The following is a 22,026-nucleotide window of genomic DNA, read 5'->3' on the forward strand; positions in this document are numbered from 1 at the left end:
CGAACATGTATTGGGCCTTCAACCTACACTCTTTTACTGTATTATTAATTAGCTACACAAAAGAGGTTTAAATTTCCATACAGATGGCTGCTTACACATCAATTAGATGCTTTGGGCATCTGAATTGTTCTGAAATGCATTATTTCCTCCTAAAATAAAACTGAGAATCAGGAGGTCTGCATTCTAGTTCTGACTCTAATCAACCAACAGTGGGACCTTGAATACAGCTGACCCTGAACAACAGACGTTTGAACTGCATGGGTCACTTACAGGTGGATTTTTTTCAATATATAACTTTGGAATACTGTAAATACATTTTTCTCTTCCTTCTGATTTTCTTCATATATTTTCTTTTCTTTAGCTTACTTTATTGCAAGAATACTGCATATAATACATATAGCAGGCAAAATATGTGTTAACTGACTGTTTATACAATCAATGAGGCTTCCCATTAAGTTGGGCTATTAGTAGTCAGGCTTTGGGGAAGTCAAAAGTTATATGCAGATTTTCAGCTGTGCAGGGGGTCAATACACCTAGCCCTCCACATTGTTCAAGGGTCAACTGTTCATCATTTAACCCTTCCTATCATCCATTTCCCAAATATTCTGCGACTAGATCGTTTATCTGGTCCTTCAAGTTCTTTAATTTGGGGAACCATACATAATATTTACATATTTTTAGTTCTTCAGTAACTAAAATATATTAAGAACTTGATAACTAATCTTATTTAGAGTAGTCAGAGAAAATAATATTTCTAGTTATAAAAGTAAACTTTTGAGGATGTCCTGTCCTGAGAATTAAAAAACAAATTTAAAAACCACTAATATTAAAAACATGCTTAATATAATTTAATCTTATTTATTATTTATGTGGTACTCTGATATTCAATTACCATTTTATTACATGTACAGAAACTATGGCTAAAATTTTCAACTAATAAAGTTAGGCATATGTACAGTTTCAGTTTTCAGAATTTCTGTATCAGAAGTCATAAGTGTTTGAAATTCTGAGTTTTCCTACAAAAATGATGTTGACAGTGATTTTTAATTTCTCCAGGTCAGGGCACAAACATCTGCTGAACCCACAACACTGATGAGTTTAAATACTGAAATTCCTGATTCCATATTTAAAAGTATTCTTATTGGAAAATACATTCTCTAACTTAGAATGTAAAAAATATCCATCTACCTCCAATTTTCTATTCTTCTCAACTCCAACTGTCTGAGCAATAAAAATAAACTCTGTCTCCCACTAATCCTCACCCTCAACCCAAATATATTCTATATTGTCTCCTATGGCCTGGGACAGAAGCTGGGTATAGGACAAAGTGAAGACAGGTATAGGTAGGAAAGAAGACACTGGATCAGAGATGAAAGCAGGCTGGACACCACCTCCAAAGTCCTTCTTTCCTCTTTTCCCTGATAAGGGTTCAGGCTTCTGTCAAAGAATCATTTTCAGAGAAAACCAGGAGTTAGTAAAGGCAAGTATGGATGCTGAGCAGACGGAAACAAAGATCATATTCTCTTCAGAAAAAAGGGGATTTTTCTCCCATAACTAGAAAAAGGGAAGGAATGTTTCTAGAATTGGTAGGTATGTTGTGCCTTGCTTATATTCATTTTCAGGCAAAACTTCAGAGTCCTAATTTTCTGTCTTCTTATAAATCCAATTACTCTTTATTTTCCCAAACCTTGTTACTTTTCAGACAGCATATATAAATTCAATAGTCAAGCTTGTTTCTAGAACTTAATGGAAACATATACAACAGATTACAGACTGTGAAAACACAATTAGGTTTTACATTCAATTCAGACATTTTGTATACCCCTATTAATATCCAAAACTTTTCAGGAATACAAGTGTCTTAATAGAACTGGAAAATAACTTCTCATTTATTTCTCTCTAAATAAAAATATTTAGACATTTAAAATTTTATATTAAAGCAGTAATCTTACCTGAAGCATAAAAGTCAGGATCAAAGTATGCCATAAGTAGGAAATTGAATACAACCAGCAGAAAGCCAGAAAAGGTTATCAGATTTGGAGCCAGCCAAGTAGGAAACACCTGTTTTTTTTTTTTCAAAATAATTACAAGATAATTAAAGGATGGGAATTTCTATGTCCACTACACACAAAGTGGAATTTTAAATCATAATAAAACTTTAAATTTTAAAAATCCTATACATGAGTTATAGATATTAAAATGTAAATCATAATCTGCTGTTCATAGAAATAAGCATTTTCTCTAATTCTATAATCAACAAACTTTTATAATCATAACATTGATTTCAGAAAATTTAAAAAGATATTCTACAAAAATGATAGATTCTAGAGAATAAACTTACATTTCAGCATTGAGATAAATCAAAAAGTATGTGCCTAAGGGAAAGGAAGATGGGAGTAGTTTCTGTAGACATCTTCTTAAACTGACAGTTAAATCCTAGCCCTCCATAAAATAGTTCAAAATATTTAAAACTTACTAAAACATAAGTACATACCTACTAATCATCTTACCTTTACTATACTGTTCCAAAATGGATGCATGACATACAGAGACAGTGGATTAGTGTCCAGAGCACTATACTGTTAAGAAATGACAGAAAATATTCAGTTAATCCTTGCATACTACTAGCAAGTACAATAATATTTCTCAAGTGGAAATAACAGCACAAGATAATCTGGAAAATATGCCTAATTATATGACATCCTGGGAATAATAAAACTGGAGGAACAATATAAATGGGGCAAAGATGGTCAAGCACAGTCAATTTTTATAGTATTACAATGTTTCAATAGAAAAATTTATATTGCTTACAAGTTCTTACTATGCAGAATCAGTAATATGCGCACTGTGAATTCAAACACGGACAACACTGACCTTCTCAACCTCCTTCACCCCCTCAACTAACAGGAACCTAGTTGTTTTACCTGTTGATACAATTACTAATGCATTTAGTGCCTATGCAGCCTTGGGCAAGTTAAGTTACTCAACCTCTTTGCCTTACTTTCTTCACCTGTGAAATGAAGGTGATACCCTTTACCTCAAAGGATTGCCAGCAGAAAAAATCTCTTGAATATAAACATGAGCAACTTTTTCCTGAACATATCTCCTCAGGCAAGGGAAACAAAACAAAAATGAACAAATGGGATTACATCAAACTAAAAGGCTTCTGTACAGCAAAGGACACCATCAGCAGAACAAAAAGGCATCCTACAGTAAGGGAGAATATATTCACAAATGACATTATCTGATAAGGGGTTGACATCCAAAATACATAAAAAGCTCACACACCTCAACACCCGAAAAGCAAATAATCCAACTAAAAAATGGGCAGAGGATATGAACAGACATGTCTTCACAGAAATTCAGACGGCCAACAGGCCCATGAAAAGATGCTCCACATGGCTAATTATCAGAGAAATGCAAATTAAAACCAATGAAATATCACCTCACACCAGTTAGGATGGCCAACATCCAAAAGCCAAGAAACAACAAATGCTGACAAGGATGCAGAGAAAGGGGAACCCTCCTACACAGTTGCTGAGAATGTAAACTAGTTAAACCATTGTGGAAAGCAATATGGAGGTTCTTCAAAAAAACTAAAAATAGAAATACCATTTGACCCAGAATTTCACTCCTATGAATTTACCTGAAGAAAATAAGATCCCTGATTCAAAAACACATATGCACCCTTATGTTAACTGCAGCACTATTTACAATAGCCAAGATATGGAAGCAACCTAAGTGTCCAGCAGTAGATGAATGGATAAAGAAGATGTGGTACATATACACAATGGAATATTATTCAGCCATTAGAAAAAAACAAATCCTACCACTTGCAACAACATGGATGAGCTAGAGGGTATTATGCTCAGTGAAATAAGCCAGGTGAAGAAAGACGAGTACCAAATGATTTCACTCATTTGTAGAGTATAACAATCACCAAACTGAAGAAACAAAACAACAGCAGACTCACAGACTCCAACAGGAGACTCAGCAGTTACCAAAGGGAAGTGGCTAGGGAGGTTGGTTGGGGAGAGGGAGAAGGGGATTAAGGGGCACTAACTAGCACTCACAATATGGGTAGGTCACACGGAAAGCAGTACAGCATGCAGAAGACAAGTAGTGACTCTACAGCATCTTACAATGCTGATGGACAGTGACTGAAATGGGGTGTGGGGGGGACTTAATATGAGTGAATGTAGTAACCACAATGCTGCTCATGTGAAACCTCCATAAGACTGTATATCAATGATACCTTAATAAAAAAAAGGATTGCCAGCAGAATCAGATAATTTAATAATACACATGAAGCAACTTAGAGCAGTACTTCACCCACACTAAGTGCTATATAAGTATTAGGTACTAGTAAATATGTTTTGTGCACCAAAGCAGTGACAGATCCCTTTACAGCAGGAAAGTGGATTGCACAAATAAGCAAAGGAAGACAACAGTGGGTCAGAGTTCTGTGGTAACCAAGTTTATTCTCCAGTTATTGAGCTATTTAGAAAAATTCAAAGGAAACTTCAACACATACCTGTACAGAAATACGTAAAATTTTAAGAGTCACGTGGATGACTTATTAGAATATCACACAGACACACAGAATACCTGGCATGTACGAAGGGATACAAAATTGACAGGGGACAACGTCCCACCTCAAGGAGTGGGAATAGTACCTATTTTATCCAGCTGACATTTAAACGATGTCATACTAGTCAAATGTCTGAAAAAAATTGTTTCATATTTATGCTTAGTAATGTATATAAAATAAATAGTGAGCATCTGAGTATCTCATTTTTTTAAAACCATAATTAAAGATCAAAATTTCTTCCTGAATGTTTTGTGAATATGCAGGAAACATTTTCTCATCAGTGTTTCCAGACTTAAAAGGGTAATAGAACAATAAAGTTAATAAATAAAAATAATTTAAAATACCACTAGCAAAGATAGCTAACTAGTGCGTCAAATGTTTATTCAAAAGACTCCATGCCTGAGTACCTCCACTTCTCCAACCCATTCTGACTAAAAAGGGGTAACTTGGACAAAAGATCTGAGATAGATAGTGGGAAGAAAATGCTGATGGTGAATATGGTTTGCCTCTGATGGCTAGCAAGCAGCTTCACAGCAACATCCAGACTCTCAGCAGGAGCCTACATAAATGAGTGCTACTGTTCTTACCAAAATCAGATTTTACTTGTGTGGGTCCCCAGTGTACAAAGCTTTCCCACATAATAAACACCACTACATCTGAACCTCTGCAGAATGAAGGAGAGGACTGCATGACATGACTGCCTGAATTTAAGTCTTCACACTGGAACACATGGAACCATTATGAACCCCTCAAGGCTGGGATGGCAATAAGGTGGGAGGGCCCTGGCCTCCTCCAATTCACAAAAGAACACACCCAGAAGAGAAGCAGGTCAGATAAAGGGGACAACCACACATTTTAAGTCCACAATCTACTGCAAACCACCAAAGTTGTAAGAAGTCCAAAAACGAAGAAAACTGTTTAAGACATCACACAAATACCTAATACAATGTACAAAGTACAATCTTCTTCAGATGTTTGCTGAAAGCAGCTTTCCATAATTTGAACTTAGTTCTAAGAGAAAGGCATTAACTGATGGTATTTGATTTGAAAAGCTCCTCTTTTTAAATTCTGAAGTTTTAACTCTAAATCTCTACTTCTGGAGACTATGATATGAAAAAAATGTAAAACTAAATACAAGGTCACTTTGGCTAAATGGATTTTTTTTACATTTAACAACAGTTGATGAGGTCAAGTATAACATGAAAATTTAGTATGAAGTTGCAAAAGGTAGCAAACAATAAACCTAAAGAACACTGCTCTAACCTTACACACCAGATTATTTTTCAAGGTCACATATCACTTAGTATAAACAAAGAAACTTGGAAACTACCTTGCAAATCAATAGGAGAAAGGAAGAAAACTCAAACCTTCCACATGCATTTTAGTTCCTACTGGAATGGTGTTTGGGTACATATATACCAGAATACCTACCTAAACCAGGTGGGATAATCCACTGTTAAGGCCTACTGCGACTTGACCGATCTTCAATCTTCAGGACCTGACTAAGCTAGTGCCCTAGAGAAATGCTTGAAGACCACATGCTAAGTTTGAGAGAATCACTCCAGGGCAAAAAAAAACAACCACAAGAGTTCAGAGATGTCTAGTTTTCCCATGCCTGATCCTCATCTATACAAAAAGGTAAAACAGTCACTGGGCTTTTTTCTAAATGCCTCTCGTTACAAAACAATCTCATTACTTCCAGCAGCAACCCAATCCAGGTCAAAACAAACTTTTCTATGCACTAACAAAATCCTTCCCTTGCCCCGCATCTTCTATCCTATTTTCATTTTGCCTTACAATGTTAAGCAGACAAGGGTCTGCTTTCAATTTTTCTTCCAAACAATAGCGCTTCAAACGAAAACAGCTCTCCCTGTCACACCTGCTATCTTCACCTGGTTAAACAACCCATGTTCCTTTTGCTGCTCCTCTTTTGCCAGGGACTCAACCTCCTTCATCATCTAAGTCTAGTTCTCTAGACCAGGCGTTGGAAAGCTTATTCTGAAAAGAGCCAGATAGTAAATATTTTAGACTTTGCAGGCCATATGGTCTCTGTGACAAACATCCAACACTGCTATTGAAGCAGGAAAGCAGTCACAGAAAATAGGTAAACAAATGGACACAGCTGTGTTCCAATAAAACTTTATTCACAAAAATTGGTGCCTGGGGGATTTAGTTTGACAATTTGTGCTCCAGACAATCCAATTTGTTGTTAAATGGACAAAAGGTGGGATCCAGGGCAAAGGGAACATTTCAAGTGGTGTGTGAGTAGAAAGGAAAACATGACTATGAGCCCCTCTTTCTCAGTAACTTGTTTCTCTGCTGCCCAACATTTATTTCCTGTGGCAATAAAATCATATTGTAGGCTTACAACCTCACAGTCATCTGAACATCTCAGGTCTTAAGTCTACATTTACTATTTTAAGATTTCATCTTGCTCGAGTCATCTCATCTTTCTATCTCCTCCAGATCTCCTCAGATTCAGACTTGGTTAACCAAGTAATAGCTAACTCTCAGCATGTAAATGTCATGCCTTCCTAAGTCTCTGCAAAAATGCTGATCAAGGTGGAACTTCTAAACATTTCCCTCAAGACTGCTAATAGTTCACTTAATGATTTTGATTTGGGTACAGAATTCACATCCATTAGTACAGAATTCATCTACAGCAATTAGTCTGTCTTGGCTACAAGAAAAGATTTTCCATAAAGTCTTAGTGAAATCCAGAATGACTTTATTTTTATTTATTTATTTATTTATTTCAACCATGCAACATTGTCTTTTATTATGTATAGGTTTTTAAAACTATTTCCTCAATCTCTCTATACACAGGCAAAAAGAGGTGTACTGTTTAACATATTGGAACTTGCAAATTTGGTAATTGCCTAGAAAAGGGAAAATTATCCCTAAAACATGCTTAACCAGGAGGCCAATTCATCTGCCGACCTCCAAGAACATGGAGATGAGTGTGATACAGACTGTCCCTCATCTGAACCTTCATTCACCACCATTCGATAACCCTTCTTCAGGCCCAGATCAGCAGCACATTTCTTGCCAACAATCATTAAATGTCCAAGAAGACTTTCACCATCATCTTCTGCTACAGAAATCTGGGATACATGTTTCTTTGGTATCACCAGAAAATGTGTTGGTGCTTGAGGGGAAATGTCATAGAAAGCAAGGCACAGGTCATCCTCAAAACTGATTTTGGCCGGGATTTCCTTGCGAATGATCTTCCCGAAGATTGTATTGCCACCAGACCAGGCGATCTTACCTGCCATATCGGCCTCCCTCCCATGCGGCCACCCGAGGAGCAGCTCGGAGGAGGGAGGCCAGAATGACTTCAGGAAGTTTCAAAACATTTTTTTATTTCAGGACAAGTAAGGAAATAAAGCAGCATTCATTCTTCACTCATTCCTTCAGCCAACAAATATTTATGGTTGAGCACCTGTAGTTTTGCCAGCCAAAATTCTGCCAGGTTACCGGGCAGAATGGAGAACAAGACCAAAATGTTTCCTATATTCACCAAGTCTACAGTCTAATATGAGATAGAAGGTAAGCAAGAAAAAACAAGTATGATCACAAGTTGTGATAAATACTGGGAAGGAAATGTACGGGCAGTTCTGCAAAAGGTCAAGGGAGCTGGGAGTGTGCAGGAAGTGTCAGAGGGTAAGAGAAAGCTTCTACAAAGAGGGGACACTTAGGCTGAGTCCTAGAAGATGAGAAGACGGGTAACAAATGTATGAGATATACCAGTCAAAGAAGTGAGACACTAAAGAGAACATGCTGTGACAGATTCCATTTACATGAAGTTCAAAAACAGGCAAAATTAATTTATGGCAAAAGAAGTCATAATAGTTTGGTGAGAAGGGCTGCAGAGGGACCTTCTGAGGTGCTAGAAATACTTCTGTAATTTGATTTGGATAGTAGTTACATGGGCATACAGTTATGTAAAAACTCATTAAACTATACACTTAAGATGTGTGCATTTATATGTAATTTACACCTAAAAAGAAAAAAAGAAAGAATATACAGCAGCAATGTATACACACACTCCCATGTTTGCTGGGCAGGGGGTCAGGGGGGCGGTGCATAGGTGTTGGTGGGAGAAGAATGCATACCAAAATACCTTCCAAGAGCCAAACAAGACGTGCAAAAGCCAGAGCTAGAAATTTCTGAAATACTGAAGAAAGGCCAATATAGCTATAGCTTAGTGAGCAAGGAGGAATGCTATGAAATGAGATTAGAGACATGGCAGACATCACTCAGCAGGACAACAGTGAGCTAGATTTTACTCTAAGCCCAGTGCATGCCCTGGTTTACATTTTTAAAGGATTGTACTGATTACAGTATAGAAAATGGGCCAAAAGGGGGGCAAAAGTGCAAATGGAGAGACCCATTAAGTCTCTCTAGTAATATAAGGCATGAAACAATTATGGATTAGACTATCAGCAGTACAGCGATTTCTAAACACTTCCAAAATATGCTGAAGTGCCTACTTTTGAGAAGGGCATTAGAAAGGTGAGTTTCCTCTTAATTTAAGAAGAAAATTGGCTTTAATGAAAGAAAACCTATGAAACCACCTCCTTGGACATAAAAGTATTTCCTTTGTACAGGTACTGTATTTTAAATCCCTTCTGTGTACTGGTAAGAACACCGATATGAACTGACACCCCACAGCACTAAATACAGAGTTTTGGGCAGCTTATTAGCCTAAGGCCATTGTCTCAAGTAATGCAATACTATACATAGCAGCAGATTTTCCTGCTTTGTTCATCTTGTCAATAAAGAGAATAGGACTTGAACTATTAAATGATCTTTAATACAAGGCCTGTCTTTACCCCTCTGAAATATAAACTTTATACTTGCAAAACATATTTAATTGTGGTAATCCATAAAATGTGGCTTCAGTACAAGATAATGGTTTGTAAATTGTACTTGTTAATCCCTTCAGATGTAAGCAAATTCAAAATGTCGTTTTTTATTTTTAAAACTTACTCCCAAAATTACTGAGTTCAAAATCATCTATGTCTTTAGTAATAAAAAGTAAGCAAGACAGCCACAAAAAAACCATCTTAGTTCACAACTGGGTTCATTGTATGAAATTATATTCATTGCTCATACCAACTTTTTAGACATCTCTAAAATGAAATACATAAACACATTATCAGCCTCTCTTAAAAACAGAGGAGAGGAAAATGAAAATACCAACTCCTTCTTCCCCTGCACAATGAAGTTCAGTGTCTAGTACAGTATTGAGGTCAGTCAGTTGCTGACAGGTCTCATAACTCAATCGTGTTAAGGTGTTTAAGTCTTTATACAAACGGATCCATTGTGGCCAACATGCACTCTCCCACTCTTGGAGCAGAATTCTTTAGCAAAGGCATTCTAATCCTCCAAGCTAGTCATTTAAGCACAAAACATAAACAAGGGATCCCAATTATTAGAAATTGTTATTCACTCAACAAATATCAAGACAGTCCAAAAGAGCTGCCTTTCACATACATATGTGGGAGTCACTGAGCACTGGGATGTAAAGAAGCAGTTCAGAGTGTGGAGAAAGCTTCCCAACCTGATCATTTCTGCTTCTGACACACAGTAGACTAAGGTCAATAAACATATTTGAATGTATGTACAGATGAATGAATAAATAAGTGAAGTTCTCTGCTTGTTTAAGTATTAGTATAATCTATTAATGGTGAGAAGTGTTAAAACTTCCTTCATCAAATCTATTTTCCCCAGAACAAGTCCACAGCAACTTTTAACTTCACAAAGGGAAGTTCTTACTCTCCCCCTCTAATACCATGTTTGCATTTGCATAATGCTTTACAGTTTCCAAAAAACAACTTATCTGTTCTCTCATTTGATATTGTAAGATAGATAAGATAGACTAATCATCCCTATTTTACAGAAGAAGAGAGTATAAAATTCAGAGGTTAACACAGCTAATTAACAGGAAGGTCTAAACTGTAACTACTTTCTGAGTCATCTCCAAACACATCTATGAAATTGATCACCGTTTTAAACCAGATTACTCTTTCTTGGTTCTAGTACAATCATCAGCTACCTAGATTCAATGTACTAAAATCATTATTCTCATAATATCCTCCAATACACATTTTTCTGTCTTCCAATTTGTGGCAGGCATATTCTAAACCCTAATGAGTCCCCAAAGTAATCCCAAATGAGTCAAGATCTTGTATAAGCAATCTCTTCCCCATGATGGTTCAAACTGATCCCCTGAGGTCAGAACCTGTGACTTGCTTCTAACCAAGAGAATATAGCAAAGGTGATGGATGCCACTGCCTTGATTAGGACACATTATATGGCAAAGGTGAGAGATTGCTTTCATGATACATTATGTGAGTCTCCATCTTGACAGTTTTGTGGAACAGTCTCCTGCCAACCTTGAAAAAGCAAACAGCAATGATGTGTACTGCCTGCCTATGGCAAGGGTAATGTGACAAAGAAAAGTAGGCAACCTGGAAGAGCCAAGAGCCTCAGCCCTACAACTAAAAAGAACCAAATTCTGCCAACAACCACACAAGCCTGGATGAAGGCTGCAAGCTCCAGATGAGAACACAGCCCAGCTGACACCTTAAGTGTAGCTGGTGAGACCCTGAGCAGAGGAGCCAGCTACCAATGCCCAGACTCCTCACTCACAGGACTGTGACATAATAAATGTGTTTTATGCCACCAAATCTATGGTAATTTATTACCCAATGACAGAAAATTAATGCTGTATACAATTCTGAAAGCACTAAATCACCTTTTCTAATCAGAGATACCTCGAGGCTCCTATCCACAAAATTACTACCTGATGTTTGAGAGCTAACATATGAACATTACAGTAATACAGCCTCTTACTCCTTTACATTTGTTTCTTGGTTTAATTAACTGCTCTTCAGGTTGCAATATAATTGAATATGCCTTTGATGAGGTGGTTCTCAAAATGTAGTCACCAAACTGGACACAAATTCTTGGGCCCTACCCCAGATGTATAGAATCAGACACTCTTGTGGGTGGGACCCAGAAACCTTCTTTTAACAATTCCTCCAGGTGATTCTGAAGCATACTCAAGTTTGAGGATGAATGCTCTGGTGAAAACAAATATTAACAACGCCCCACAACTCCTCAGCTGCAGGACAAGCTGTCACACCATCAATTCAACAGTCAACACCTACCTATACCTTCTTAGATGGCTTCACATATAGCATTGAAGCAAGAGACAAGGTGTAATAAAATTCAACAAGGACTATTAAATTTACTAAACGCAAGGCATTGTGCTAGAAACTACTATGATATAAAAACACCAAATCTAAACTTAAAATGTGAAAAAAAGGGGGGGTTCTACTAAACTGGGACAGATATAAAAGGTTTCTTAAAGTATTTCTTATCAATAAAAGACTTTAAGAATTACACCCACAGACAACATGACTCAGTGGACAATGAGATCTCACTTCAGTGAGTATTGTCATTTAGATCCACGACCAAGTCAAGAGAGGAGTGGTGCGAGTAGACTGGAGAAGCTAGAGTAATGAGAGAAGAACAATCAAGTCATGACGACAAGCAAGTTTGATTGCTAGACTTACTCTATTGTAAATCTAAGGAGAGATGAGAAGATAAGTCAAAAAGAGCAGTTGTTTAGTGAAAATTTAAAATCCTTGCTGAGGAATCTGGTATCAAACACATGATAAACATGTGGAAGGTACAGCAAATTCTTAAACAGGAGAGAGATATTTGAGAAAACTTACTTCCTCTGCCTATTGTACTATCATATATGACTAAGTAGAGGAAGAAATCTGAGATCAAAAAGTAGCTGTGGGACCCAAGCTAGACAAAGACATCTTAGTACTCTTTCGATCTGTCCATTAAATTGTGACCCTTCATTTCCTTTCCTAAAATGTACTTTCTCTTGGTATAACTTCCTGAGGTGTGGGTACTCCATGTATTTGTTACACGCTAGCTAATGTTCACAGGCAGGAAAGCACAAATATCAACTTTTGTCTTATTTACTTTACACTAATATAGTACTATCTGCTGAGCACTTTACAAATATTAACTCTTTCATCTTTGATAATGACCCTATAAGGTAGGGACTACCTACTTCACAGATGAGGAAACCTGGTTAGAGAGACAAAGTTACATGTTCAAGACCACAGAGCTAGCATGTGGATTCTTTTTAACTTAGTATAAGTCCCAAAGCTAATTATTTAATCAAAAGCCTTTTACCTCTATTAGAGCTAATAATACAGGAAATGTTCTTAATACTCAACTGAATGTAAGATAAGTAAATACAGTCATACACTGGCTCCTAATAACAACTTAAAACTGGGGGAAGAGAAAATAAAATCAGTTTTCACCATTCATTTTCCCTATCTGCAAACATTAGACACAAACCCAATTATGCATGTCATTGAAGGTCTTTATACTAATGCTTATATATCTTGTACAAAACACCCAGTAACTTCAAGGCAGAGTCTGTATTTCATCTTTAGATTTGAGAGGCAGCACAGCATAAAGAACATGGACTTAAACCCAGAGTGCCTAGGTTCAAATCTCAGCTGTGGGACCCAACCTAGTTACTTAAATTCTTTGTGTCCCAGTAAAGTGGAGAAAATAATAGTATCTCTACCTCTCATAAAGCACTTGTGAAAATTTAATGAGATAATATATTTAAAGAACTTACAGCAACGCCAGGCATTCAGCAAATGCTATATGAATGTTTGCTGCTATTACTATTCTTTTACAATGATACTGCTCTTGCCATTTCAACATTCCTCCACTGAGCTCACTAGGCTTGGCTTGGTCTCTCACACAGCAGCCACTCCCTTGTGCCTCTACTTTACCAGGGTCATCCTGGTCTCTGTTCCTCGGTTCCCATCAGTCTCTCTGACTGGAACCTCTTCTCTCAGTTCTTCCTCATGCACTAGGCAAATTCTTGTTCTGCAAAACTCTTCACATTTAAGCATTACAGCAGTTAAGAAAGACAAGCCATCAGCAGTGAACTGGTATTTCAGAAAGCAGTAAAAGAACCAATTCAACATGTTTCTTCCAAATAGCACCTAAAATGTGGTAACTTTCCACCTACCACTTACTCTTCACCCTCTCACTCTGCAGAAGTTTTCCATCCATCCTTCTTTCACTCCTAAGACTTCTCTATCTCTGCCTGCTGCAAAAATAACTCTTTCTGTGAGACAATTGTAAATCTGTATCTAAGACCTCTAAAATGCTTTTCAAGCCCTACTAGTGTTCTTACAGGTGAGACAGGCCAGTTCCCCAAATCTACTGAAGACTGAGGCAAACTAAAAATAAGATATGCTTGAACTAACCCTAACAGGTAATGTTGTAATTCACATATTACATTGTAGTTGGCTTGCAGTCATAATAAGTGAAAATCAAAAGATCAAGAATTTCTCATGTTTCTACAGTGGCTCAGTAGGAAAGGATTCTAATCTGTGAAATAATTACAGAAATGTTCTCTAGTAGAGAACAATTCATCCACAAGTGATATTTCTTCACAGCATGAAGTTTTCTTTAATTCCAAGTAGACAAACTACACCTTCAGGTGGCCCTGCCCAAGAGAAGTGCCCTGTGATTACTGTTACCTTGCCAGATTCAGCATCATTTGTCATATACATTGTAACTGTGCTTCTATTCTGTTAAGGATCAATCTCTCACGAGTTTGGTTACTCGTGAGATATTAGTAATACCTACTGACTGGACTTTTAAGAGGACTACATCTAAGCCTTAACCCTCACTCCCTGGAGCTACTTCCTCCTCCTCTCCGATAGCACCCAGCACTGACCTAACTGCATTTATTAAATATTTATAACAGTCATCCTACCAGAACCTGAGTCATCCCAGACTCCTCCTCAGTTTTCATCTCCTGACCAGCTGCCACCACCACCTCCAGCGTATCAGTCACCATGTTCTATCAAATTTAAATCTGAAATCAAGATCACAAACTCAAATGTGCACAGCGATCAGGCAGGTAAAATGAACAGCTCCACATGAAATACAGACTAGGGGAGAAACAGCAAACTAGAAAGCAAATACCCTTTTAAAGAGGGCAAGCACTATTCAGCTTCAGGGAATTCTTGTCAAGAGGAAGCTCTGGGTCACTGTGGTCCACTCTTCCGGCTTTTCAAAAGAACCCAGAAATCTGGGCTTTTATGGGGAAGATACTATTTTTTTAAGCAAACTAGTGTGGGCCAAATTAAACATATTTGCTGGCCAAATTTAGTGGGCAGGTTAACCAGTTTTTACCTCTATCTTTAGAATCCCCACTCCCTTTGCAGTCCCTCTGGTTAGATTCAGGTCCCCTCATTTTTTACCTAGTTTTATGCAGGAGAATTTAAAAGGTCTACATATAACCCCTATTCCACCACCATTCACTCATTCATTTTCTGTAAGTTGCCAGCACAGTGAGTTTCCTAAAATTAAAACCTGATCCTGTTTAAAACTCTTAAGTGTCTCCCCAAAACCTCTAGTATTACAATGTGCCTAAGAACCACCTGGAGTATTTAACTTGCAGTTAAGAGCAATCTATCTAATCTGAATCTCCCAAGCTGAGCCTAGGAATCTGCATTTTAAAACTCTACCTAGATGATTCTGATGCCATTGATGCCGATAGTCCTTGGGCCACAGAAACACGAGTCTATAGGGTAAAATCCAGAGGTCCTCCTTTACATCAAATCATCCACCTCCCTCTCCAGTCTCACCTCCTGCCACTCCACCAATATGCCTAAACATCTAACTTCTTGCGGTTCCCAGAAAATACTCTCTCGAGCCTCCACCCCTCTGCACTCCACTGATCTCTTGTTCTGTAATGCCTTTTCTCCTTTCTTCCCCCAATGATACTGGGAACTACTCAGCGTCCTCTTTTTAGACTGGTCTCTCCTTCACCTCCATCCCTCTATGGAAGCCTTTCTGAGTTTTGACCCTCACTCTGGAGCTGCTTCTTGCTCCTCTCCCAGAGCACCAGGCATTACCTAACTACATTTATTAAACAGCTACAACTGTTCATTTATTTGTCCATATGCCACCAAACTGGGTTCCTTGAAGGTAAGAATTTTAGACTAGCTTAATTGTGCAGCCCCAAAGCTATGCCTGACACAGACTGGGCCCTCCATAAATGCTTACTGAATAAACACAATCAAACTGTATGAACCACTAAGGGTGAAGGCCAGATTCTAGTTCTTTAGCATTACCATGAAGATGCACATGGTCTCTCTTTACATCTCTCTTTACAACCTCTTAACTGCAATACTAATCAATCCCAATTATCACAATTCCTGTAACCAAGTTATTGTTGACAACCAAGTTAATTAACTACCATAACAGCAGAAACTAATTCACCATAAAACTATATTCTTGAAACCAAACAAGGTATTTCACAGAACACTTCCTCTCTGAGGCAAAACGATATAATCTGAAACTACCTGCTATACTATCGATTAAAAGTGTGCCTTCCCTTGGTCAGATTAGGTAAACTACAATACAAATTTCGCCCTTAGATAAGTGAGAAAATCCTTCAACTACAGAGTCCTATCCAAAGAAAGCAAAGGCAGAGAGGAGGAGTAAGACTCAGGAGAGTGAAATCCCTCAACATTTAATTGTCTGAAGGTACATTAATAAGCAACAGATAACAACAGCAGCTAAACCCCTGACATCTTCACATTCAAAACACAAAAGTACCTTTCCAATACCCAGTTCCCATTTACCATATTTCCAAAATGGTTTATATTCTTTTACACCTTCATTCCTTTCACCTGTGGAGTGCCTACTCTGTTCATGCGCTAGACCTTGGTCGCGTTGAACAGAGGTGTAGGCCCTGCTCTCCCTCATATCCTAACAGAGAAAGCAAACACTCAACTAATTAATTATTCAACTAACTTTTTAATACAACTAACTTTTTGTATGGTATGTTATGGTAACACAACGGAAAACACAATGTTAATAGAGCATAGAACACAGAATCTATCCCATGCTTTCTTCTGTACTGAAATAATTATCTTATAGTTTCTTATTACAGAAACCTAACTACCACTCTACATGTGCCCCCCTTTCAGCAGTAATTCTGAATAAATAACTGCCAGGTTTCCAACTGTAGCTCTCAGACATACCTCTAGGGAAGACAAAGAAATTAAACTAGATCAAAAGTAATTTTTCCACCAGCTGCTTTTATGGTATCAATTTTTTCCCCCACATTTCTTTGCTCTAATATACAGGGTCACATTAGGGAATAAAAATCCCTTTTGAGTGTTTATGTCTTAACCTATTTATGAGATAATCTTCTTCAAAGGCTATTTTAATTCAGTAAGAATTTATAAAAAGCACTTACTGTGGAAGACCATACAATGGGAATGTTTGATCTTCAGGAAAAATGGGTCTCTAGGTACAATTCATATTCCAATAAAACTGACCACACAGATTTTTCCTTTGGACACCTTTGGATTCATAATTTTAATATGAACACAGTAGTGAGTAAAGAAACCTGTACTTTAGTTTATAAATCTATGCCTTCTCCCCACATCCATTTTTTAAAGGAAGTCTCATTATACTAAAATAACATCAACAAACTTTATTTCAGTGAATACTGGACACTTGCTAAATTGACCTTTGTTTTCCAGAAGAGGAAATCTGCTGTCAAACACAGAAAGTCAGATAATGGAAGAGGGGGAGAGATAGGAACAGAAAATCACACAAAACTTTCCTGTATATTAAGACACCTATCTAATTGAAAATATCTAGATTATCTGCTTATGAGAAAAAGTAGATTTCCCATTACAGACACTACTGCAAATACGAAACAGCTCTTCAGTTGGCACTTACCCAGAAAGCTAGATCCTAATAAGGAAAAGTTTTATACATTAATATTTACAGAGCAGCAGAGGGGATTACAGAAAAGGGAGATAGTTTAGGGCAAAACAGGAGGTATCTGAATTACTAACCTTTAATGAAAGTTGTAAAACCCTGGCCTGGGTTACTAAAAAGGCTCTGGAATGTCTTTCCACTTCAGATTTTAAAACAAATCAACACCTCTGTTCAAAATGATACGGCACAATTTTTCATGAAAGCAGAATGTACTATGTGATCTTCCAAGGTCCCTTACAGTTTTTCCAATTTCAGTTAGACAAAACTCATTATGATCTTTTCAGTTATTCATTCACGCATTCCACAAATGTTTACTAGGTGCGTGGGATGCATAGTAGCACTGTGCTCAGACCATAGTGGTCCATAAGAAAGTCTAACCATTTGAGTATTACATTCTAATGAGGAGTCACACTAAAGAACTAATTCCATAAAAAAAGTAGAGCAAACCAATGTCACACTGAAGAACTAATTCCATATAAAAGCAAGTAACCACATTACCTAAAGATCTGAAAAAGAAAAAAGGGGACAGGGGAGATGGCTACTAATTCAGGAGGGGCAGACCATGAGTGGCATGACATGAAGCTATGACACAGACAAGGACCAGACCATTCAGAGCGAGATGGGTCATGTTACGGATTTTTGGACTTCATTCCAAGAGCAAAAGGAAGACAGTGGAGGGTTTTAAGCAAAGAAGTGATGTGACCAGATGCATATTTTTTTAAAGATCACTATGAAACATAAAGAAAGGCCTGAAAGAAAGTGGAAAAGGTCTAACAAGCTCTGAATCACCCTGTGTAACATACAGTTGTAATAAATGTCACTGCACATACTCTGAGTCTAAGCAGAAGAAAAAAAAAAAGGCCTGGAAAGCCAAAAGTGGATGTGGGTGAGCACAAAATAAAGTAGTATTAGATTATAATCCAAAGTATAAAATAAATATCCATGAATCCATACTGATATAAATAAATGATTGGATAAATATATACTGGGAAGAAAAGACAAAGTCTTCCATGTAGAATTCCTAATAAACTATGTCAATTCTCTGCCATCAAGTAGGTGGAATATAACTCTTCACTCCTTAAGTGAGGACTGTGAACAGTGACTTCCTTCCAAAGAGAATAACTTTACAGGGGGAAACCTGACAAACAACACCTCAACCAAATGATCAAAGTCAACATCAACAGTGAGACGTCAGGCTGCTAGCTGTACTCTTTGTATGATGCAAGAATGGCTTTTGTCTCTGGTTTTCCTCCCAAAACCCATAATCCTCGCCTAATCAGGGAAAAACTTGACAAATTCCAATTGAGACACATTCTACAAAATACCAGAACGCCTCAAAACTATCAAGGTTATCAAAAACAAGAAAAGTTTAAGAAACTGTCATAGCAAAGAGGAGCCTAAGAAAGCATGACCACTCAGTGTAATGCGGTATCCTGGCAGAGAAGGACATTAGATAAAAACTAAGGAAATTTCAATTTTATTTTCATGGACTATATTTAGTTAGTTAAAATGTATAAATATTGGTTCATTAATTGTGACAAATGTACCATATCAAAGTAAGATATTAACAATAGAGAACACTGTGGGAGGAGTATATCCGAACTCTGTACTGTCTTCACAATTTTTCTGTAAATCTATTATGAAACTATCTAAAATAACAAGGTTACTTAAAGTGTAAATGGGGAGTGGTAATGGAACGACTCTTTAGGCTAAAAATGATAAAACATACAGGACTTGGTGATTCACTTGCTGGTGGGAGGGGCAGAGGAATCAGGAGTGAAAGCGACACAGGTACCAAGGATGAAAGGTTACAGCCCAGATTTCAGGCTTGGACAACTGGACGGATGGTGGAGTCATTCACTGATAAGGGAGCAGTGGAGAAGAACCGGATTAGTAGGAAAGTTAACCAGCATTTACTGGAGGCCCATTACATACAGGCCAGGCCTTTCTCAAATTCTTCAGTCATTTTGCACGGGAGACTATTATTTGGCCCAAAGTCAAATAAAAAAATTAGAGCAAGTGGAATATGTGTGTTCCTTGTGTGCTTTTACTTCATGGGGCAGCCCGGGCACCACAGGTACGCTGAGGACGCTTCTTTCTTGGGAGGAGTGGAATGCACCGGCAGAACCGCCTCGGTAGTCACTCCCCCGCCCCGGCCCTCCTCTGCCAAATATTCATCTCTAGCTCTCGAGTTGTATGCAAGAGAGGCGGGTAGAAACTTGATTAAAATGAAGACAATAAAGACAGCACAGAAAGAAACTGTATCACCTCTCAGGCGGCTAAAAAATAATAACGATGAAGTACAGAAGCAAAGGGAATTCTCCCGCTCCACTCCCATCGAAGCGGTCTCCTAAGGAAAAGGCAGTCCCCCGGGAGGGTGCTGAGTCGGAGCGACGCCTTGGGTGCCCCCCACGCTCCCAGACCCCGGGAGAAACGCCCGCCAGCCCGCCCGGAGCCACGCGGCACAAGGTGACACGGACCGCGCCGGCCCCTCAGCCGCCTGGGAGAGGCCGGGGCGAGGAGGTAGAGGGGCGTTCGTGGGGCCCGCACTACCTTGTACTTATCAAAACCAGCCAGCTGCTCCGGGCTCACGTATTCGTAACCAGCCATGACGACCCGAACGTCGAGCACCCACTCAACAGCGACTCTCCGCGACGACGTGCAGACAAACAGAGACCACCCCGGCTGGGTAAAAGTGGAAAGACCAAGGTTTGCAGAGGAGGTTAAAAGAGCCCCGCTCCGCCACTGCGCACGCGTAGCCGTCCGGACCACTTCCGCAGCCTCCCAGCGCGCAAACGCAGACCTCACTTTCTCCCCGCCCACCAAGGGAGGGTCGCTAGCCAGCTCACGCGTCCGCCCCCTCACGCCGTCGCAATCCAATCAGCATGGATCGGGTAGAATTAAATCCTGCCTTCCAGGTCTCCTCGGCGCTTCATTCGCTAACGTCAAAATTGGTGAGCTGAGGTGAGGCCAGAAGGGAAGTGAAAGGTCATCTTCCCGGGATGCATTGCTTCTCCTCTTTGGGGAAGGTTCGGGAGAGTGTGTGTATGTGTGTGGGCGTGCGCGTGCGTGCGTGTGTGATGGGTTCTGCATTGAAATTTGGAGTTACCCTCTTAGTCTTGCAGAGTAGGGTGACTGCATGCGAACCAGTTCAGCGGTACCTCAGGGAAAAGGGCTATTTTCCCTCAAGCCGTAAAGCAAAAGCAGAAAAAGGGTCTGTGCCCAGCCTGCTTCCAGCTCCTGGCACGCACGGTACGCTGCACGCAGTAGGAGGTTAGTAGATAAGATTTCATGTAGAGAAGCCAGCGGAAGACTCGGTGAGAGGATTTCTGAGGTCGGTAAATGGATATGAAAGGGCAATGGAGAAAAACCCTTCGGGTCAGCGTTGTTTGTAGACCTTGGACTGCCTCGCCACACTATCACATTTCCAAATTAAGACTGTTAGTGTCACCCGACCAGATAAAAGCACTGTTCCCTGAGTCTCTAGAGATCCTTAAATGCGTTTGCAAGAAGTGTGTTTACATAACTGAAGCCATTTGTAGAAATAACACTATCATTGGCTAGCGTGTTTGAATCTAATAAGAAAATTGAGTAATACATAGTAACAGTTGCTACCATTTATTGAGCGCTTTATACTTAGGCAACTGTGTACTTTATCACCAACCCCCGTAACAACACTGTAAGGTGGGAGGCATTTTTCTTCTTCTCCTTGCAGATCAGGAATTCAAAATTCAGATTAGTTCACCTGCCCAGGATTGCTTAATTGCACAGCTTAGAAATGGTGAACCCAACATGAAATGAGGTCTTTAGAAAGAAAGCCTCTACGTAAGGGAGTCTCTCAGTCTCTTTGGGACTCTGAAACAAGGGTAATCATTTTGAGATCTCTTGTGTTCCTTACATTCAGTCATTCAACAAATACTTATTAGGGGCTCAATATAAATCAAGTATATTATTACTTCTGCATATGTCTGCTCTCCCCTTTTAAAATTAAGATTCTTACTTGGTACTAGAGATAAAGCATCTATCCTACATGGTAAATCTTAGATGATCAATAAACTTATGTGTCATTTTTCCCTCACTTGCCTTAAGTAGATTTGTATCTTATACATCTTAAATTTTCCCATGTTCTACAGCCCAGCGCCTTCCAAATAATATGTGATCAGTACATTTCGTTGAATGAGCAAAGATCTCTTTGATAGACTCTGAAGTTCCCAACTTTGAGAAGAACATTAGAAAATCTGGATCTCCTTTTAGGAAGGAAATTAGCTCTAATGAAAGAAAAGTTATGAAAGTACCTCTTCGGACATGAAAGTTATTTCCTTTATCCAGGCACACTATTTAAATCTCTTGTATGTACTGATAAGAAAACTGAATTGACACACCTTTATGATAAATACAGAGTTTTAAACAATCTATTAAACAGTTTGAGGCTATTGTCCGAAGTAACATACTACAGATATCCTCTGCTATGTGTTTCTTCTAATTCAATATGAAGAGGAAAAAAAAACGTAACTATAATTTTTAATATAAAACCTGTGCTTACCCATCTGAAATACGCACTT

General features: G+C 38.6%; 1 protein-coding gene across 1 annotated transcript in view; it reads right to left on the reverse strand.

The window, feature by feature from the left end:
* The window catches only part of SELENOI (selenoprotein I), a 43,072-nt gene extending 22,755 nt beyond the window's left edge, over positions 1–20,317 (reverse strand). The window contains exons 1-3 of the mRNA XM_017661792.3: positions 20,018–20,317; positions 2,511–2,579; positions 1,953–2,061 (exon numbers count right to left, since the gene is read on the reverse strand). Of these exons, the coding sequence (XP_017517281.1) occupies positions 1,953–2,061; positions 2,511–2,579; positions 20,018–20,074 (235 nt within the window). The 5' untranslated portion in view covers positions 20,075–20,317. The remainder of the gene's footprint in view (positions 1–1,952; positions 2,062–2,510; positions 2,580–20,017) is intronic.
* Positions 20,318–22,026: the final 1,709 nt, after the last annotated feature.

This window comes from Manis javanica, chromosome 1 (genome assembly GCF_040802235.1).
Source record: "Manis javanica isolate MJ-LG chromosome 1, MJ_LKY, whole genome shotgun sequence".
NCBI lineage: Eukaryota > Metazoa > Chordata > Mammalia > Pholidota > Manidae > Manis > Manis javanica.